The 20645-nt window shown below is 53.7% G+C and overlaps 1 protein-coding gene across 1 annotated transcript in view; it reads left to right on the forward strand.

The window, feature by feature from the left end:
* Positions 1-12767: 12767 nt before the first annotated feature.
* Bmp7 (bone morphogenetic protein 7) overlaps positions 12768-20645 on the forward strand; it is a 51104-nt gene continuing 43226 nt past the window's right edge. Inside the window, exon 1 of the mRNA XM_032902643.1 lies at positions 12768-13182. Within this exon, the coding sequence (XP_032758534.1) occupies positions 12768-13182 (415 nt within the window). The remainder of the gene's footprint in view (positions 13183-20645) is intronic.

Below are 20645 nucleotides of genomic sequence, written 5' to 3' on the forward strand. Positions count from 1 at the left end.
CTGCATTCTTTTCTGTGTGTCGAAACCGTGGTCGTTTCTCTCCCTCTGTGTAGATGTCATCTGCTACAGGCTTCTGGGGCTTAGGGTAGAACTTCCTGTGCTAGGAGAGTGAGTGTCTCAAGATAGTCACTGAGCTACTTATGAAGACACCCCCCCCACACACACACACATACATGCACAGCCTTGCAACTAGAGATGGCCATGTGTCCTGCTCTGACAAAGGGAAGGCCAAGGGAGGTTCCTAGCAAGAACTCATTCCAAGCAAGAGAGAGAGAGAGAGAGAGAGAGAGAGAGAGAGAGAGAGAGAGAAGAGAGAGAGAGACTAGTCCCTCTCCTTGCCCTCAATCGATGACTTCCTCTTATGACCTAAGGTCACAAGTATGGACCGGGAAGCTCTGAGGAGGGTACACTGGGGAGGTGGCTTCAACAGATTCCTGGTGGTTATTAGGGAACTCCTGAGGCCACCCTAGTGGCCTCTCTCCTTATGACTCTCTGGTGGCACAGGGCAGGGTGATGTCTAGCAGTGACCCCCGCACCCCAGCCGTACACCTTACTCAATAGCACCTTTAGGCAGCAACTCCTAAACCTGCTGAATGTGACACTTTCTGTTGTTGCCTTGAGACCAGCTCTCACTCTCTAGCCCAGGCCACCTTAGAACTTGCTGTGAAGCTAACCTGTGCCCTCCCAAAGGGCTGAGCTTACAGACTTGAGTCGCCATGCCTGGCCTTGGTGAGCATGACTCTCTGTGCTGTCCCTGCCCACTGCCAGGCCCTCCCTCTCCTGTATTCCCTAGATGATGCTGCCCCACCCCCACCCCACTGCTCTCTTTGGGTACCTGCATTCATGTCCATATCCATACATAGATACATACAGAATTAGAAATAAAGTTAAGGGGGGGGCAGAGGGAGAAACCAGTTCAAGACCCAAGGGAGGTACAAAGTCCATGTAGCTGAACCACTGGAGAAGGCCACTGTCCCCCTCGGCATCTCAGTGTCATGCCGTGCGGGACGGCCACAGACCTGATCTGGAAGTTCTTCTGAGGCAGGTGAGAACCAAGCAGGTACTCATCAAGCATGTGTAAGAGGAACGTAAGTAGTTATTGAGTACCAACTGTGTACAGAATCAGTGTCAGGCCCAGAAGATCCGGATGGTGGTGTCAGCATGACCGGGGGGCTGACTCAGTATCCAGAGTTGTCAACCCACTGACGACCAGGCCATGGCAGCGGCTCTCAGGGGTCAAAGGGTCTGGAACTGGCCGCCAGCTCTGCTCTCCAGGAGTCTCCTCCCTGTAGACCAGGTCAGGGGCTTCTCTGAGCCAACCTGGCTTCTTTCTCACCACTTGTGAGAAACAAGGGAATGGGGGGCAGGGAGAGAGAGAGACAGACAGACAGAAAGAGACAGAGACACAGAGATAGGACAGACAGACAGAGAGACACAGAGAGAGACAGAAAGACAGAGAGAGGGATAGAGAGACAGAGAGACAGAGACAGACAGAAAGAGACAGAGACACAGAGAGATAGACAGAGAGACAGAGAGACAGAGACAGACAGAAAGAGACAGAGACACAGAGATAGACAGAGAGACAGAGACAGACAGAGAGATAGAGAGAGGGAGAGACAGAGAGAGGGAGAGACAGAGAGAGAGGGAGAGACAGAGACAGAAAGAGACAGAGAGAGAGGAAGGGAGGGAGAGATAGAGACAGAGAGACAGAGAGAAACAGAGAGAGATAGGGAGGAGAGACAGAGAGAGAGAGAGAGAGAGAGAGAGAGAGAGAGAGAGAGAGAGAGAGAGAAAGAGGAGAGAGAGAGGGTGGGGGGAGAGAGAGAGAGAGAGCGAGCACTGGCTTGGGCATTTCAGACAACCTGCCTAGAACCTCCCATGACGGTGGGGGTCAGTGGAGGTGCACTTATCCAGTATGTTCAAAGCCCCCCCCCCGTTCCCTGGTTCTAGTCCTGCACCTCAAAATACCCCCAAAACCAGCTCAGAAACGCAACGTCCTTTTCATCATTAAAGACGGAGACTCTTCAAGCCCGTTGACCTTTGTGGACACTGTCACTTCCTAACGTTACCAATAGAAAGTTCTTCCCTCTCGGTGACGGACTCATCATGGTGAAGGTGGGGTGATGTCACATAAAACTCACGGAGAAGGCTGAGACAGGAGGATTGCCATGAGCTCATGACAGAGCTCTGCAGTAAGACACTGCTTCGAACAAACAAAAGAAGAACCCAATCCCAGAAGCCCCAGAGGCTTCCAGGTGGCGGCCTGGAGGAGGCAGGGACCCTCCAAATTCCAAGACCTTCTCTTGCTGCATGCAGCTGTTCTCCGGAGCGGGGACTTTGGTGCCCACATGGGGCCTCTTTCACAGTGTGTCTTCTGAGTCCTGTCATGTTGTTTTTATCTATAAAAACCCTGCCTGGGAGCCAGGCCCGCTCCCCCAACCACAGGCAAGTTTTATCTGTGCAGCCTGTTTACCGCTTCATTCCAAGACAAGGGTGTCTGAGGCCCAGATGCCTCCGACGTGCCTGGAGCCTGGGGCGCAGGACGGCCGCCCTCGGTTGATCTCCTGCCTTCTTCAAAGATGAGAATAAAAGAACCAAATGTCTGGAAATTAAATTTTCTGCTTATAACGAGCCTTTTGAAGCCCCGAAAATCAGTCTTTTGTTTCTCTGCCCCTCCCCTCCCTCCTCCCCTGCCCTGCTCTCTCCAGCAAATTCCCACATGGCATTTGGGAATCAAAGGAGTTTTACTCCATCATAACAAAACCAAGGCCACCGTGCCAGAAACAGGGAAGGACACCGGGAGGCACCGATTCCCACCGGGCCGGGGAGTGGGCTTCAGACTCTTCTCCCACCTTGGGATGTCCCAGCTCTGCAGGGAAAGGGTTCGCCATGAAACCTCTTGGTGTCTGGCAGCACGCCAGTTTCTGGCTCTGGGTGCTTGTGGATGGATAGACAGACTGCTCCATGGGAGTATCTGGGGGCAGAGCAGGCTAGGGAGGGGTCTTGTGTGGACTCTGTCCTGGGGAGGGAGCAGACAGGTGTCTGTGCTGAGTTCTGCTGGCTGCAGGAGTTTGGTCCTGACTGACTTAGGCCACCCAGGTGAGCACAGTAGGGGAATGCAGACAGACGGAAGGCACAGGCCTGGCGCTCCCGTGTGTTAGAGGATGAATCTGGGTCGATTGATACTCACTTCGCACCTGCTGTTCCCTGTACCAACCCTTCCCGCTTTACCTCAGGCCTAGCTTCTCAGAAGTCCTTCCTCCCAGAGCCTCCCCTGCCTGGGCGTTTGTCTTTGCTTGGCTCTTACTTGTCAGTCACTCAGTCTATCCAGGGAAGGTTGAGGCAGGATCTCTCTGTGTAGCCCTGGCTGTCCTGGAACTCTATGTAGACCAGGCTGGCCACAAACTCAGACATCTGCCCGCCTCTGCTTCTGGAATGCTGGAATTAAAGGGCGTGCAACCACGCTGGGTCTTGTCTCTCACTCCTGTTCCTCCTCTGTCTCTCCAAGCTAAAACATAAAGGCCAATGCCTGTCTCTCCACTGTTGCTGCTGTGGGAAATTAATAAGCACTCGCCAATACTCAGCGAGTGGATAAGAGTGCCGAGGCCATTTCGGACAGTTGCTCAGAGTGTGGTAAATCTGGAGGCTGTCGTTCAGAGACGATTGTGGTGATACCTGAGTGTGATGTGTAGGGAGCCCATCAACTCACACACAGTCCTCGCTCTCTCTGTGACACCAGGCTCCTCCCTGGTCACAGCTATGCTGGCTCTGTGTTGTCTTCCCTGAGTAGGATCACATTGTCTGTCTGTCTGTCTGTCTGTCTGTCTGTCTGACAAGAGTAAATCTGAAGAAGTGTGCACAATTGTCATGCTCAGAGCTGCGTCATTTGCCACTCTGACCAGCTCGTATGGTGGCTGGCTCTGTCTAGAGAGGCATAAGGTGTCGGTTGGGGTCCATGTATAGCCCACCCAGCCCCCGCTGCACTTCACACGGTCATTTCACACATCCACAGTAGGTGGCGCTATTACAAAAAAACCGATGACGTGAATGGCTGGGTTCCCAGTGGTTCTCTGCTTTCTGTGCATGCGGCCCTGAACGCACGCTTAGTTTCTTGGACCCTTAGCCTCCTCATCTGTAGATTATACAGATTAAGTCTGTTTGGAAAAGGGAGGAAGAGTTCAGAGGTGATGAGGGTCATGCCAGCTGCCGCGTCGACCTCTGCCGCGTTCCCTGGTTCTGCTTACTGTGGTGAGCACTGCAGCCTGTTTGCAGAGAGAGATGCTAGAGCAAGCAGTCTCACACTTGCAGTCAGGACAGCCCAGGGGATGTGTCCCTGGGCTCAGCTGGAGGGAAATGGAGGGAGCCGCTGTTGGAGTGAGGGCTCCATAGAATCTTCTGTCACCTGGTAGTCAGTCTTATAAGGACTTGCAGGCTGAGCCCAGCTGAAGAAGGAGGATGAGGAGGAGTCTGTCATCTGTCTGTCGTCACTTGGCACGTGACCCAGTCCATCACAGTTGGTTCCAGATTCTGAATCAGGTGCCTTTCCAGCCATTCCATAGTTCTCTCTGAAAGCTCATTCATTCATTCATTCATTCATTCATTCACCACTGGGCACTATATGCATTCAGAAACCATCCCGGCTCTCAGGGATGTGAACAGGTTAGTGTAGACTCGATGTCCACATTTTAAAGTATTTTAATTTTAAGCGTGGGGGGGGGGAGCGCCAGCCTCCATGTGGATAAGAGTACAGTGTCCTCAGAGGCTAGGAATCAGATCTGGAGCTGGGATTAGTGGCAGTTACCAGGTTACCACATGGGAACTGAGCTGGTGTCCTCTGCAAGAGCAGAACTTGCTGTGAATCACTCGCCCACTCTTCAGCCCCATCCTACACGCCCGCCCGCATCTTCACAGGGGGAAGAAGACCATAGACAAGAAACTACGTATCTTGGGGGGTGGTGTGAAATGCAAATGAGAAAAACGCCTATGTCTTGATTTTAATTCGGCAGGTATGGCAGCTCCAGGAAACAGTTAGCATCGTGGGCACAGCGGAATCTACACTTTGTACTGGCTCCGCGGTAGGCATGGCCAAGGCAGAACAGACCGCTCAGCATCCGGTTCTCCTGGACTTGGACTCTGGCCTCGCTGCGCATGACTGACTACACACGTGCCTTCTTGACTCATCTGAGGGACAGGAAAGCCCACAACCCCATGAAAGGTTAGGAGTCTAGGGCTTGGACAAGGGGGAGCTGTACCTTTAGTCTAGTTCTCAGGAGACTTCGCGTCCAGTTTATGACAACCCCCACCTCCAACTGCTAGTCTCCCCACGTTGGCTTACCCCTGTGAGTCAGGACTGCACCAGTTAAAGGAGGCTTTAAGGAGGACGAGAAAAACCACAGAGTGAGAAAAGGTCACGTGCGTGTCTGTGTGTGTCTGTGTATCTGTGTGTGTGTGTGTGTTCATGCATGTACGTGCGCTCGTGAGGTGGTGTGCATGACTTTGGGTCTTCTCTGTCATCCTCCATCTTCTGCCTATGAGACAGGATCTCTCTCATTGAACCTGGGGCCAGGCTGGCAGCCAGCAAACCCCAAGGATTCTCCTGTCTCGGCCCCTCCACCCCTCCACCGTGCTGACTTTGTAAGCAGATGCTGGGATTCGAACTACGCTTCTCTTGCTTCTGCAGCAGGCAGTTTGGACCTCCTAAGCCTTCTCCCCAACAGGGTTCCATGTTTGGCAGTGACTGCGCCCAGAGTGCAGATTCTAACCGCAGCTTGGCACTGACCTCTGAGTTGGGGCCGAACGGCATCGCTCCTGCTCTAAGAGAGAAAGGACGAAGCCTGGATTTCCAGGGCTTTTGCTGCTGACCAAGAAATCAGCACACAGCAGCTTAAAGCTGGAAAATTCTGGCCAGACTCCTGGATGAGAGCAGGGTGAGTGAGTGGGTGCAACAGACACACACACACACACACACACACACACACACACACACACACACAGAGAGAGAGAGAGAGAGATTAAAATAAATAAATGCAATAGAACCACTTAAAGACAATGAACATGTCAGCAAATAAACACGAGATTTGTGGTGTATGGCCTCAGTATCAGTTTCCCTTCGTGATCAGAGCTGTCCCGGAAGCTGGAAGTCAGCATCTGGGATGGCATTTCTGTCCTGGCTCCTCCACATCTTACTGTATGCAATGCTTGCCCTCCGTCTCACTCCTGCGTGCTCACAACTTTTCTCAAGGAGGCCAGCAAAGGGACCATGCAAAGGACAGCCCCTGTGCGGCTTGTGCTGGTCCCTTGGTGTCTACTGTGACACTGGGACACATCACTGCTGCTTCAAAGGAGGCAGAGAGGACAGGCCCCAAGACGCAGTGGTCACTGATGGGCAAGGCTCCTGCCAGTACTGGGAGACACACGGGGCGTGTGTCTGTTCTGGGGTGTCCCGGTGGTGTCTGAGAACTAGACAGCCTGCATCAGATCTCTGATTGGCAGGCAGCCTTGAGCAGGTTCCTGTCCGCTGAGCTGAGCTCCTCTGGTGTGCAAACTGAGGGTCATAATGTCGAACTTGGTGCGAGTGGTTGGGAGAGCGGTCAGTTATCTTAGAAAGCGCTCTGACCCTTTAATCCCAGCACTCGGGAGGCAGAGGCAGGAGAATCTGAATTTGAGGCCAGCCTGGTCCACAGAGTGAGTTCTAGGACAGCCAGGGCTACACAGAGAAACCCTGTTATGGAAAAAAAAAAAATCAAAACTGGAGCTGGAGAGATGGCTCAGTGGTTAAGAGCACTGACTGCTCTTCCAGAGGTCCTGAGTTCAATTCCCAGCAACCACATGGTGGCTCACAACCATCTGTAATGGGATCCGATGTCCTCTTTCGGTGTGTCTGAGGACAGCTACCGTGTACTTATATATAATAAATAAATCTTAAAAAAAATCAAAATCAAACAAATAACTAAACAAAAAAGGCGGGGCTCCGGTCCTAACTGGCCAGCGTGGGCTTGTGAGTTTTCAGTCTGCAGCCTGGGCACCTTAGCTGTACCTTAGGAGACCGTTTGGTCCCTCGTGGAGAGTCCACAGAAGTAGCAGCTGCCGGTCGTGGGAATGGCATGGTCCAGCTGCCTCCTGGCCTCTATGTGAGACCTGCATCCAACTTGCACCCCAGCAAATAGCAGCAATATGGGTAGGCCTGTTCCGTGGCGTTACTCTGGATCCGGCTCCATGATGATCGGGCCTTGTGCCAGCCTTTCCCCGCCTCTCAGTCACAGAGGCTTTTCATGCTGTACCGTGTGGAGATAGAAGGGTGCAACAACGTGGTCTCGGCAGATATCACCCATGGGGGAAATATGTCCTGTGGGTCAGAAGCAAGAATAGCTAATGTCCCCAGGACCTCACCGCCATCCCGCCCCACATCTCTCTTCTCCTCCATTTCATATTCTCTCTCTCTCTCTCTCTCTCTCTCTCTCTCTCTCTCTCTCTCTCTCTGTCTCTCTCTCTCTGCCTCTCTCTCTGTCTCTCTTTCTCTGTCTCTCTCTCTCTGTCTCTCTCTCTGTCTCTCTCTCTCTGTCTCTGTGTGTGTGTGTGTGTGTGTGTGTGTGCATTTACATGTATGTAATTGCATTTGAGTGTAATGGCTAAAGGTCTGTAGCGGGGAAATATTTAAAAAAAAGAGACACCATTATAGCGCTCTCTGGGCCCTGTGGCAGTCTCGCCGCCAGGGCTAGCCCCACGCAGCGACCGACCGCCTATCTCGAGGCTCTCTTTGTTGCTGACTCTGCTCAGTCACAATTCCCAGTAACTGGGTAACGATCAAAACTCTGGAGGCTCAGATTTATACTAGTACATTCTCACCCTGCAAAAGTCCACATAGTAAACTCAGAGCCAACTGACGTTGATATAAACGTCCCACCTAGAGAAGACAAATTGTCCTGTAATCATCCATCACCTATAAGATATTCATAGCTACCTGTGGCTGTTTAAAGCCACACGGACCTGGGTCGTCCTTCTCTTCCTCCGTCTTGGTTCTTCTCCTACCTTTCTCGCCTCTCAAAAAGACTGCATCCGCCTTTCTTTTTTCACTGTCCAATCACAGGCCTTGCCTTACCTTGTGCCTGCTGCCCTCACCTGCATATAGACATCAACTCACAAAGGTCTACCTCAGATATGTCCCTCAGGAGCTGTCCACTTTGTCCCTGACTCAGGGTTTCCAAGGGAAGCTCAGGATAGGTTGTCAGGCTCAGCAGTGAGCACCGGGATCCTTCTGTTTCTGCCTTCCGTGCTAGGACCACAGTTGCAAAGGGTCATACATGGCTGGCCAGCAGGCCCGGGATGAGCTCAGCCCTTCACACTTGAAAGGGAAGCACTTGACCAACCCAGTTATCTCCCTGGCCCACTTCCCTTCTTTCTGGCAATAGGCTCAGCGTGGCCTCGATCTCACAGTCCTCCTGCCTCATGCACCATAGAACTGGGGTCTCTTGCCACTCAGGTGCAGCGCCACCATGGGCTGATGGGTGATGGAGAATTTCTTATTCCTGTCTAAGTCTGCAAGGAGTGGGGCTGGAGAGGTGGCTCAGTGGTTAAGAGCACTGGCTGCTCTTCCTAGAGGTCCTGAGTTCGAATCCCAGCAACCACATGCCCTCTGCTGGTGTGTATACAATAAATGAATTTTTTTAAAAAAAAAAAAAATGTCTGCAAAGAATGTTTTAGAGGCTGCTGTAGGGAAACGTTTACTAGGAAGAAAGGCACAGCCAGTGTGCCGAAATAAGTTACCATGTGGGATGGTGTCCTAGGCACACAGGAGTGTGTGTCTCTGTGTGTATGTGGGGGGGGGGCAGTTGTCTCTTGGACCCCAGGTTTGATGGAGGGTAGGAGGGTGGGGAGACCTTGCTTTTGACCAAGGGTCTGAGATCTAGGTCATCAGGCCTTGACCAGGTTGGGTGGGGCCAGAGGAAACTGCCTGTACCCCTGGGTGCAGGGCACCCGTGGCTGGGCTCGCGCTCCCCACACAGATGGAATGAGACTTTGCAGTCGAAGACGAGGTCCCACCTTGCTCGGAAATGTGTAAGTCAGCAGAATTCTTTTCTTTTTTATTGCCTTGGAGACATGAGCGGCTGGGGTCAAAATCGCCTCTGCAGGATATGAAGAGGTGGTGTTCCAGATGAAAATGCCTTACCCAGCGCAGGGAGGCCCGAAGGAGAGAGCAGCTTCCAGACACAATGACACCCCGACATTCCAGGCCCAGGTGGCCCAGGTGTGGAGCGGCCTGGGGGGATCACATTACACTCTGTGCTGGGTGCCCTGGCTGAGAGGGGGTGGGGAACCTGTTGGGGCTGGGGCTGATGTGGGTCAGGGCCTGGCTACTCAGGAAGTCCCTGGACCAAAGGGTGGGGGGGTGGGATCCTCCTTTCCTCTCAGGCCATGGCTGTTTGTTCTGGGCTATCTTGCTCCTGCCTCTGTTCAGGCCGCCGTGGGAAATTTAATTCATTTTAACTGCCAGGAGTTTCTTCTTGGTGGGTTTTCCTTCTTAATCAGATGGTAACTAGCATTTACCAAGGATAGCCTCTGTACCCGGGGAACCTGGCAGAACCCTTTCCCCGTGGGGAACATGTGGTTCCTCAAGCAACCTTGGGAGGATCCCAGTCTCCCATTTTACAGACAGGAAAACTAAGGCAGGAGCCCGCCAATTCTACTTTCACTATGTACAGCTGGAAGCTCTGAGTGTGGAGCCCCAGGTTCCCAGGACCCAGGCTATCACTTCCTTCCCACCAGGTTGTCTCCAAGGATCCTCAAAGCCTTCTCTGGAGCGACCTGGTGCTCCAGCGGTGAATCTGTCCTGCCTGTCTGCTCTATCACTCAGGAAACAGCTGGGTGAGGTCTTAGGGACTCCTCTGGGAGGAAGCGCAGAAGAGACCTCCCTCCCCCAGGGTTTGGCTGAGAGATAATTGGGGTGGTAGGAGTTCAGAGGGAATCTTATCTCTGGAGCTTCAGGAATGAGAAGAGGTGGCCTCTGGGAGGTGGGGACCTGGGAGAGGGGCCTGGGAAGGAAGGGGTTGGCCTTTCATGGTCCGCCCCTCAGACATTGGCCTTTTAGGTTTGGTTTGCCTGATTACCATTCGCCCAACAGGTACTTGGTGAGGGGATATCTTCTCTCTCTCTCTCTCTCTCTCTCTCTCTCTCTCTCTCTCTCTCTCTCTCTCTCTCCCCCGTGTGTGTGTGTTGGGAAGAAGGGGAGGGGAGAGCCCAGTAGGAAACACTAGGAGATGGGTCTTTGGTAGAGGAGCCAAAAAGAACCCGTGACAAATGAGTATTTTCCATGTGCAAAGTAGCAGCACCCAGACCTGCACCTCCCTTCAGGATGCCCCCACCTTGCTTGCTAGGGAGATGCTCCAAAAGATGGAGGGTGGATTTGAACTAGGAGGCTTCTGTGAGCCGCACACCTTAACCTGATGTCAGTCTAGACTTTAGAAGGGGTAACCTGTAGAGACTTCTTTGGCAGAGACCTTGGGCAGGGCTGGGGCTGGTGTAGCTCTTGATTCTGCTTTGGGGGAACCTGCTGGCTGGACTCTTCTTCTTGATAACCTTTTCAGGAAAGTCCTTCCTTCTGAAGCTGTCTGTCCCGCCTGTCATTTCATCTGTGCAGCCCAGTCTCTCTGGGGACTGCAGTGACCCAGGGTGCTGTTTTACGGACAGAGACTACAGTGGTTTTCCTGTCATGGCCGCCCATGGGTCACATGTCTCTCCCCTACCCAAGCCCAGCAAGGCGTCCGATCTCTGCCTTCTTGGCTGCCTCCTCCACCTGAGCTCTGATGCTTCTCAGAGAGAAGAAACGGGAAAGACTGCCATGCTTCTGTCCCAGACCTCCTTGATGTTTCCAGGGGCCTGAGAACCAGCTAGTCATGGAGGTCGCCACACTGGCTCCATCACTCTGATGTCCTCCTGCCTGGCCTATGTGTGGCACTCCTGCTGGCCACAGAAGGCCACACACAGCCTTCCGAAGTAAGGGCAGGGCCCCTTTGTTTATTCAATATTAAGAAATGTAACTTGGTCACTGGAGGTCATGTCTCCAGCTCACAGCCTGAGTGGCCTCAGTTCACAAGCCACAGCAGGTCCGGGGAGGGGCCTCTCAGGGCTGCGCTGGCATGGGACACAGTAATGTTGGCATCCACAGCCTGGACTATGACCTGCAGGTCTCTTTTGGGGCCATCCCTGCGGCCCCTCAGGCAGCCACATGGTCTAAAATGCTCCCAAGGAGCCCAGAGAGCCCTAGGGTAGCTATCTCTGTTTCCAGAAGCCTGGAAGACCAGGCTGTCCCATTTCACCCTAGGACTTCAAGACGGAGCCCTCTACTCAAGGTCCTTCCCAAGCCCCTCTTGCCACTCTTTACCTCAGACTCCCATGGATATTCTTGGAGCCTGCCTTCAGCAGAGCAGGGAGGCCTGGCTTACCACCCCACAGCTCACTGCCATTCTGAGTGAATGCTGTTTTGCTCCCATTTTTCAGACATGGAAACTGAGGCTCTAAAGAGCAGCTATCCACTGAGAGCTCCAGCATCTGTCTGGGTCCTTTCTTTCTGTGAGGAGAGGGAGGCTAGTCCTTTGCGACAGGAAAATTCAGTGTGTGTGTGTGTGTGTGTGTGTGTGTGTGTGTGTGTGTGTGTGTGTTTGTGTGTGTTGGGGAGTGAAGTGCAGAAAATAAAAGTAACGTCTGTAGGAGGAAACAACTTTATCTCCACCAGAGGAAGTGGCACCCGAGGGGGAGGGGCAGGGAGAGAACTTTCCCTGAGGAGCAAAAGCCAGGGCAGCCGGAGCTGGCAGGCGGTGGGAGTACGGGGCGGGGGTGGGCGGGTGTTTCTGCTTGACTGGAGCAAATGAAGTGTTCGGGAGGTTCGAAAGATGAGCCTTGTCCAAGAGTGGCCACCTCCGAGGAGCCTTCTCGGATTCCTGCGCTCCCTCCGGGATGCTTTCCTAGCACAGCCCATAGCTGCTACACTTTGGCCACTTCCAAGTGCGAGTCTCGAGAGGGCTGCAGCCTCGGATTCCTCTCTCTGCGCCCCTGCGGCGTCCATCCCAGTGCCGGACACCCGGTGGGCACTCGGTAAATATTTGTAGAGCGCCCTGGGAGGAATGAATGAAGCCATTGGGCCAGACTTGGGGAGGGCGGGGACAGGCGCAGGTGGGAGGCCGCGGGAGCGGGAGGGGCGGGGAAGTCGGTCCTCCTGCTCCTCCCCCCACTCCTCGGCCCCAGCGCGCCCCATTCCGGGGCTCCGGAGGCGGCTGGCGGGCGATCTGGGGCGCGCAGGACTGGAGAAGCGACCTGGGGCCCTTGTTTGGGGCGCGGGAGATCGGAAGGGGTTTTTTTTTTCGCTGGTGCCGGCGGGCCGGAGCGCGAGCAGAGCGGGAGGAGGGAGCGAGGGTTCGCCCAGCGCCCTGCTGCCTCCCCGGCACTCGCTCTCCGGACTTGAAGGTCTGCAAGCTGCTGCTCCTCCCACCCCGGCCCGCCTCCTCGCTCTCTTGCTCTCTCTCTGGAGTTGCTGTGCTAGCCTTGCGGTGCGTCCTGGCGAGTGCGGGCCGAGGGGCCCCGGGCCAGAACTGAGTAGAGGACTGGGGCGTCTCGGGCAGAGCGCAGTCGGCCGGGGAGTGGCCATGAGTGGCGAGGCCACGGTGAAGCTCGTCTGCAGCAAGTGACCTCGGGTCGTGGACCGCTGCCCTGCCCCCTCCGCTGCCACCTGGGGCGGCGCGGGCCCGGTGCCCCGGATCGCGCGTAGAGCCGGCGCGATGCACGTGCGCTCGCTGCGCGCTGCGGCGCCACACAGCTTCGTGGCGCTCTGGGCGCCTCTGTTCTTGCTGCGCTCTGCCTTGGCCGACTTCAGCCTGGACAACGAGGTGCACTCCAGTTTCATCCACCGGCGCCTCCGCAGTCAGGAGCGGCGGGAGATGCAGCGGGAAATCCTGTCCATCTTGGGCTTGCCCCATCGCCCGCGCCCGCACCTTCAGGGAAAACATAATTCGGCGCCCATGTTCATGTTGGACCTGTACAACGCCATGGCGGTGGAGGAGAGTGGGCCGGACGGACAGGGCTTCTCCTACCCCTACAAGGCCGTCTTCAGTACCCAGGGTCCCCCTTTAGCCAGCCTTCAGGACAGCCACTTCCTCACCGACGCCGACATGGTCATGAGCTTCGTCAACCTAGGTGAGTGGCGGTAGGAGGTGATATATCTCAGACCAGGGCTACTTTGGGACAGGGAGAGGGTGGCTGCTTTCAACCACTGTGGTCCACCTTCCCATTTGCAAAGCATCAGTGCCGGCCAGAGACTCTTGCACCGGGGTCTTTAAGCTCTGTGAGTCTCGGTGAGTCTTGTCGGCTCGGAGGGTTTGTGGGGGGTACCGAGAGGGAAGGACCTGCCCGGAGTCTCTTTGCTTGCTCCGCCGCGGGTTCCTCTCACTCAGGAGCGGGAGGTCCCGGCCCGGCAGCGGCTTAGTTCAAAGCGCCCGGCTGGGTCATGTGAGCTGAACCGGCTTCAGAGGCCCGCGCTACCTGGATTTAAAGGGCCCTTGAGAATAAAGCTGCCTTCCCGCCTTTCCTCCGCCCCTCTGAGCCCAGCTTGGCTCTGGCATCTCGCACATCCCCTTTCCTTCCCCTCTCTGGCCAGCCCTACCTGTCCCTTTGCGGTGCGCCTTCTCGGCGCGCGCTCGGAGTGCCGCGGGGCTCCTCTCCTAGCCGCCAGTCGCCCACCTTTGGACTCTCGGCTGGAGCCGGGGAAAGAACGTTGCCATTGCGAGTTTTCTATTTTAAATATTTAATGATAGGTCCCGGGCGGGCAGAATCCATTTTCAGCGTTTACCACGGGTTTTGGCGATTGGGTGGCTGGGGACCTCGGAACAGAGGCCGCCATGGAATGGTTGGGGAAACCGTTTCCATACTGTAGTTCCAGCCAACCAAGGGATGAGAGGCTGGGTTACGGCTGGTCTGAGACAGTTCCCCCTGCATCTGTGCGCGCACAAGTATCTAACTTGCTCAAACTAACCCCCAACCGTGCGCTGTGGGGCTGGCCATCAAATATTTGGCTTTGGTGATAACACACCCTGATAGTGCTGTTTCCTGAGTCGCTTTTCTTCTGCTTGTGGAAGTTGCTGAGAAAACCCCAAGTCAAGACACCAAACACACCATGGGCGCCCGTCAACCTGGAAATAATGAAGCTTGAAGGCCACCTCCCCCCCTTTTCTCTCTCACTGGGCACCTGGGGCTCTGAAGGGATCTCTGGGAAGAAAGGGTCCACGTTAATCCTCTCAGCTCCAGATAAAGGCCTTGGAGCTTCTGGGAGACCATTGTCTGTTTCCATTTACGATCAAAAAGTGTCAAATAATGAATCAAGGGTCAGGGTATAAAGGCCTGTGATAGAGCTGACAAAATATTACAGAGCAAATTCAAATTCTCCTCAGACACTTGTTAAGAAAAAGGCCCTGCTTTGGGATAGCCTCCAAACCCTGAAGGTAGGAAAGGCCAATTGCAAAGAGATTTTTCCTGGGGGTAGGGCTTGGTGTGCTGGGAGAGGGAGGCCGCCTTTCACTGCGTCCATTTTTTTTTAAAAAATGTGGATTTATTACCAAAAACTAAAGTCGACTCCTCAATAGAGACTTAGCAGTATGTGGTCAACGTGGATCTGCGAACCCATCCTGAAGGCAGGCATAACAAGGCCCTGGGTGAGGGTCAGGGCTTATGGCCTCTTCTGTTCTCTGTGATCTCCAGGAAGGCAGTGAGTGGGGTCCTAGCTGACAGTTCAGAGCTGGTCCACCGATAATCCCAGACTTTGGTGCCAGTCTCTGTGTTTCAGGTCTGGCTGTGTGGCCCCAGCTGGCTTCCCTCATCCCAAAGGGCCAGGTGGCTTCCAGGGCAGCTCCCAGGGCCCTGCTGGGAACCTGGCAGGGGCGGTTGCTCCCCACCCCCAAGCCCCGGCCTCCGGTACAAGCTGGGGCTTGCTGGGGAGGCCACAGCTGGGTGGCTTCCCCTGGCTGCACACACACCTTTCAGTCCGTTCTTTCTTTCATGTTGACAGGACAAAGCCTGGCTTGTCTGAGCCTCTTAATCAGTGGGGCTGGCCGTGGGCTTTTGTGGGACTGTCCTGACTTTCTCAGGCATGGCTTTCTGGACCATCACTCCTAATTAGATAGCAGGGTGGCTTTTAACAGGACCCAGGGATAGGGTCTTGTTTTCTCTCTCCCCTTCTCTCGCTAAGCTAGAGGTAATTAGGGGAAGCCCCAGACTGTAGCTGCTAAGAGCTTCCTGTAGGTGCATCTTTAATCTCCGCTGGGCCACAGCACAGGCATAGGCCTCCTGCTCCTGCTGCTGTGACCTGGGGATGGCAGCTGGGTTGAAGAAGGGTGTAGCGACCCCAGAGACTCATCCCCACACGGAGGCTGCTGAGAAAAGCGTAGTCTGGTCAGAAATAGACAAGTTTTAGAATGCCAGGTTCACGCTTACCCTTTGCTCCCCGAATGAGAAAAGGTCCTGGTTCCTGTCAAACCACCCCTTGTCACCCTTAGAGCATTTGGTGTTGGTGCCAGAGACCGACTCCCTGGCCGCCTTCCACACGCACCTCTGCCCACACACCTCCGCCATTCTCCCTCAGGCCTGCCTGCTTGGGGGACCCCCTGCCTCAACCCTGAAGGCTTTTGCAGATCCCCTGCCTCTCTCCTCCTGTCTGCAGCCAAACTGGTTTTTGTTCTTGTAAGTTGTTCTCCCTGGAATTCGAGCAGTCTGCCAGGCCTAGTGGGATCCACACCAGAGGAAAATTTACAGCAAAACCAGGTGCTGCGTGTGAGGACTTGACTGTCCCAGATGACAAAGACCAGCCTGAACCATAAAGTCCCTGGGAAAGCCGGCTAGCGGCTAGCGTGGGACACCCATCCTCCCGGCTCTGGCCCCGAAGTTCAATGACAAGATCTGTAAACTGGTTTGGATTAACAAGCCCCCTACTCCTCTGGGTAGACTTCATTTTGGAATTCAAAACAGGCCACACTCTCTCAAACAGTCCCCAGGCAAAGTTGATCCTGCAGAGACCTGGCCTAGCTATTATTAACCCCAGCTATTCTTTCTTCGGGAAGCCAAAAGCCCTGTTCAGAATCTTTCTAGAAAGCCAACCGGCTTGGAGAGGGTGTATGTGACTGCTGTTTATCTCCTGGGCCAGGTTGGGAAGGAATGAAATTTGTTTAATCTTCGAAGCTAAGTTAGAAAAGGGAGCCTGCTTGGACCCCGTCATTACTGTAGTCAGCACAGAGAAGTGGCTTTTGTTAACTTGTTCTGGTAAGCAGAGGTGAGGCCTAGCAGTTTGTTTTTTCACTTTACCCCCCCATCTGGCTGTCCCTTTCGGAGACAAGTGTTTGAAACTAAGATCTCTCCTTTAACCCTCGGAACAGACCAGGCCACTGGGGAAGGGGAAGGAAAGGTCCTGTTACAATTTAAAGGCATCCTTTGGGGAGCGCGCCACAGAGAGTGGCTGCCGGAGCCTGCAGCTGTAAACTGGCCCGCCTTAGAATTTGGAAGGGGCTCCCTCACATTCCAACCCTTTTGGTTAGCAGCGGAAGGTTAATAGAGATGTCACATGTATTTCCCCTTCACCTTCTCTCCCCCTCTCCCTCCCTCTCCCCCCTCCCTCCTCCCTCCCTCCCTCTCTCTCCAGATCAACTTCACCATAGGGGTGTACCCACAGCTGTGTTTTGAGGAACCCTTTCAAAGTCACTTTTAAACCTCATTTTCCTGGATCTATAAATCAAAGATTCCCCCCTCCCCTTTTCCCAAGGATATTATGTGACCCAGATTTGAACTGTTTTGGATCTTTTGTGTGTATTTCCCTTCTGCAGTCAAGGCAGGCTAAGGCTGGGGCCGGGAATGGCAGCTCAGATGGCTGCTTTGGGGTTTTATCCCAGGGCGGATTCGGGTTCCCTTGGAAGGTGGGAGGTGGCGCGGAGGAGACCGGTGGATTGTTTTCCTGCGTGGAGGGAAGAAAGGGAGGGGCACCCTCAGAGACCCAGCTCCAGAGAACTGGGTTGGGGCCCTACCTTAGCCGCGACTGGTGGCAGCCTGCAAGCTTTTGCCTGGATGAGCACAGCGGGGCGGACGCCCGTGAGCACATGTCATAGGCCTGCTGAACCGGGGGACAAGTGATGACTTCATCCCAGGCAGAGTCCCGTGGAGGTTGATTGATGACCCTGCCGCTTTCATATCTCGCCCACCCCACTTGCTAAGGTCATATTTGGCCCTCATCGAGTCTCACAGTGTCCTCCGGTTGCCTTCCCCACCCTTCCCGCCCTGCCCTTCCGTGTAGCTGTGGATTGGAGAACACTTTCCACCCAGCAGCGGTCTGGCGCTCCGCGGCCACGGCTGCGGCCCGTGGACACACAGGGGATGTGGCTGGAGACTGCACGGCTTGCCTTCGCGCGCTCCGCCGCGTCTCTGGGGTCAGGGCGCAGGCAGGGATGTATAGGATCTGTCTTGTTATTGTCAGAAGGAATGCACTCAGGGATTAGCGGGAGAGCAAGGTGGTGGGAGGGAACCGCAGCTGTGTACACTTATTATAAAAGATTTAAGTCCCACTGGTAAAATCAATATATTGAATTGCACAGCGCTCTGTTTTTAATTAGTTTAAGTCAAACGCGCCCATGCTGTTTTGCCTCCCCTCGCCTCCGTGGGGTGAGGAAACACCAATATTTACATAGAAACTGATAACACTTTTAGCTTCACACACTCCAATGACCCAGGCTTGATGGATCCCAGATCGACATGGGATTGGGAGGGATGATGTCAGTGGGGAAGAGGGACATCGGTGACGCCTAGGACTTGGACCCCGATGCTGGGACGCCGCGGAGGGTGTGTGTTTAGAGACCGTGTTGGTGACCTTGGACTTTTAACAAAGAAGCCCGCTTTTTCCGCATGGGCAGTCGGAAAAGCTGAGATTCACCAACTCGCCCCCTAGAACATTCTTGCAAAACCATCCAGGGGCTCCGCCAGCATGCGGGGTTCTTTGTGCCGGGGGCAGCTCGGGGCACGTGCTTTATTTATTCCAGAACTCTCCTTCCTAGTCCCTGCAAGTGTTTACAGAGGCAGGATGGCTTGCACTGTAAGCTCGCATGCACCGCCGGGGCGATTATGTGAGCCGGTCGGTATTAGCTGTGTGCTCAGCTGGGATTGAATTCCCCGGGTTTTGCAGCAAACGGCATTTGACAAATACTATTTGACAAAAAATGTGACTTGGTATTTCTTAATGTGGAACAGATATTTCACGGTTAACCTCCCCCGGGTGAAAAATCGCTCGACCCCCAAGTGCAATGGCGGTACAGATGAACGCCAGGGCTGGGCTGGGAACCGCCCCCCCCCGCCTCCTCCAGAATGGGCTGTTTATGATTTGGGGGATGTCAGGAGTGCACGGAGCCCGACACGCCCCGTTGTGAAGCATGTGCCAGGCTGTCCTTTCAACGTTTGTGTCGGAAGGCATCGCGGGGAGCGGCGCAAAGCCTCCGCTGATCCTCAAGGGGTGGATCGAATTAATGAGGCCTCTGCGGAACACCAGGGTTTGAGCAACCACTTTATCGTTTGAGAACCAGAGCGCTTATAATCTGGTTCCTGTACCAACATGTTTAACGTGTGTTAATGCATTTCCAAACCGGAGCCTCTCAGCACAACCCTGCTTCTCGTTAATTGATGTCAGTAGCATGGTACAGTATTTCAAAGGGCCGGCCAAGCGTTGACTGTGTTTCCAATTTCCTTCCTTTCCTGTGTTTGGGATGCCATTGTTAATTTGTTCCCATGCAGGAGCCGGGGCTGCCAACCGGCTTTCTATAAAGGGCTTCACAGTGAAGACTTCCAGCCCTCGCTCATGCTCGGGCCGCCTGGCCAAGTTTCCTGACACTTTGCAGTTAATTCTGGATGATCTATGGGGTGGGGGGTTGGGGGCTTCCCTGCGAGGAACGGAAGTCCTTGGTGACAGCGGTGGGCGTGGCTTGGCAAGGGAGCCCTGAGGAACATCCACAGTAATTCTTTTTAGACGCGGCTTAAACCCATGCGTCTGTTTCCACCCTGGTAGAGTAGCCTGTGTGACCTTGGGCGAGCCATTGAACCATTTTAACGTCTTGGAGTCATCCCCTCACGCCGCAGAGGCTGGGTAACAGTCCTCTCCTTCCCGGATCCTCAACAGTCCTCTCCTCAAGAAAACAGAAATCCCAGAAATAGGTGTATGATAAATGTACTTGTTGGAGTGGGTAAAACTGTATTCATTTTGGTATGTTAGTCTGAATTTCAGTTAAAAAGTTTATTACATTTATTTATTGGGCAGGGGGTGCACCTGTGGCAGGAGGAGGTTAGAAGACAACCTGTGGAAGCTGGTTCCCCCTTTCCACCATGATGGTTTTGGAGATCAAACTCAGTTGGTCAGGCTTGGCAGCAAGTGTGTCTTTTTTTTATATATATATTTTAAAGATTTATTTATTATATATAAGCACACTGTAGCTGTTTTCAGACACCAGAAGAGGGCATCAGATGTCATTACAGATGGTTGTGAGCCACCATGTGGTTGCTGGGATTTGAACTCAGGACCTCTGGAAGAGCAGTCAGTGCTCTTAATCACTGAGCCATCTCTCCAGCCCGTGTCTTTTTTTTTTTTATTTTAAAGATTTATTTATTATATATAAGCACACTGTAGCTGTCTTCAGACACACCAGAAGAGGGCATCAGATTCCATTACAGATGGTTGTGAGCCACCATGTGGTTGCTGGGAATTGAACCCAGGATCTCTAGGAAGAGCAGTCAGTGCTCTTAACCACTGAGTCATCTCTCCAACCCCAGCAGCAAGTGTCTTTATCTGCTGAACTATCCTGCCAGCCTCCACATTTCGGGTTTTAAAAAGATTGTTTTATTTTTTCTGTGCGTGCGTGCGTGCGTGCGTGCGTGCGTGCGCATGCACGTGCACAAGTACTCACAAATGCCCACCAAGGCCAGAAGTGGATGTCTGATCCCTTGAGTCAGGGTTACTAGCATTCGTGAGCCTCCCTATGTGGGTGCCGGGGTCACAACCCTGAGCTTCATGATTGAGCACTGAGCATCATTCACATCGAGTCATCTCTCAGCCAAGCCGTTGACTGTGAATCTGGAGGTCGAGTGGCGGCCTGCAGGTGTGTAACTAGTTTAGCAGGGCTCTTGTTTGGCACACAGAGGCCACATGATATCAGGTGTGTAATGCCAGCACTTGGGAGGTAGAGGGAGGAAGATCAGGAGCATGAGGCTAGCCTTGCTATGGAGCACTTTCAAGGCCACACTGGCTACACATTAAAAAAAAAAATGTACACAGATGCTGAGAACAAGCATTGGAAATGTAAGAAAATTCCCTGAGTTAAGTTTCCTCCTGTTTTCAGAGAAAACTGACTTTCTCTGTCCACTCCACCCCGATCAGCAAAGGCTTTGGACCACTCCCCATGATGCTATCTGACAGAAATGAGAACAGAACACCCACCTCACCAGTAGTGAACAGAGCAAGTGCTGACTCTTTCCCTGGGTTTCAACATCTGTGGTTATTTTAAAACAAAAACCACTACCTGGGAGACCAAAACGGAATGAAGGGTCTGTATAGAAACTTCAAATAAAAACTTATTCCAACATGAAGAAGT

Source organism: Rattus rattus, chromosome 5, assembly GCF_011064425.1.
Source record: "Rattus rattus isolate New Zealand chromosome 5, Rrattus_CSIRO_v1, whole genome shotgun sequence".
NCBI classification, from domain to species: Eukaryota; Metazoa; Chordata; class Mammalia; order Rodentia; family Muridae; genus Rattus; species Rattus rattus.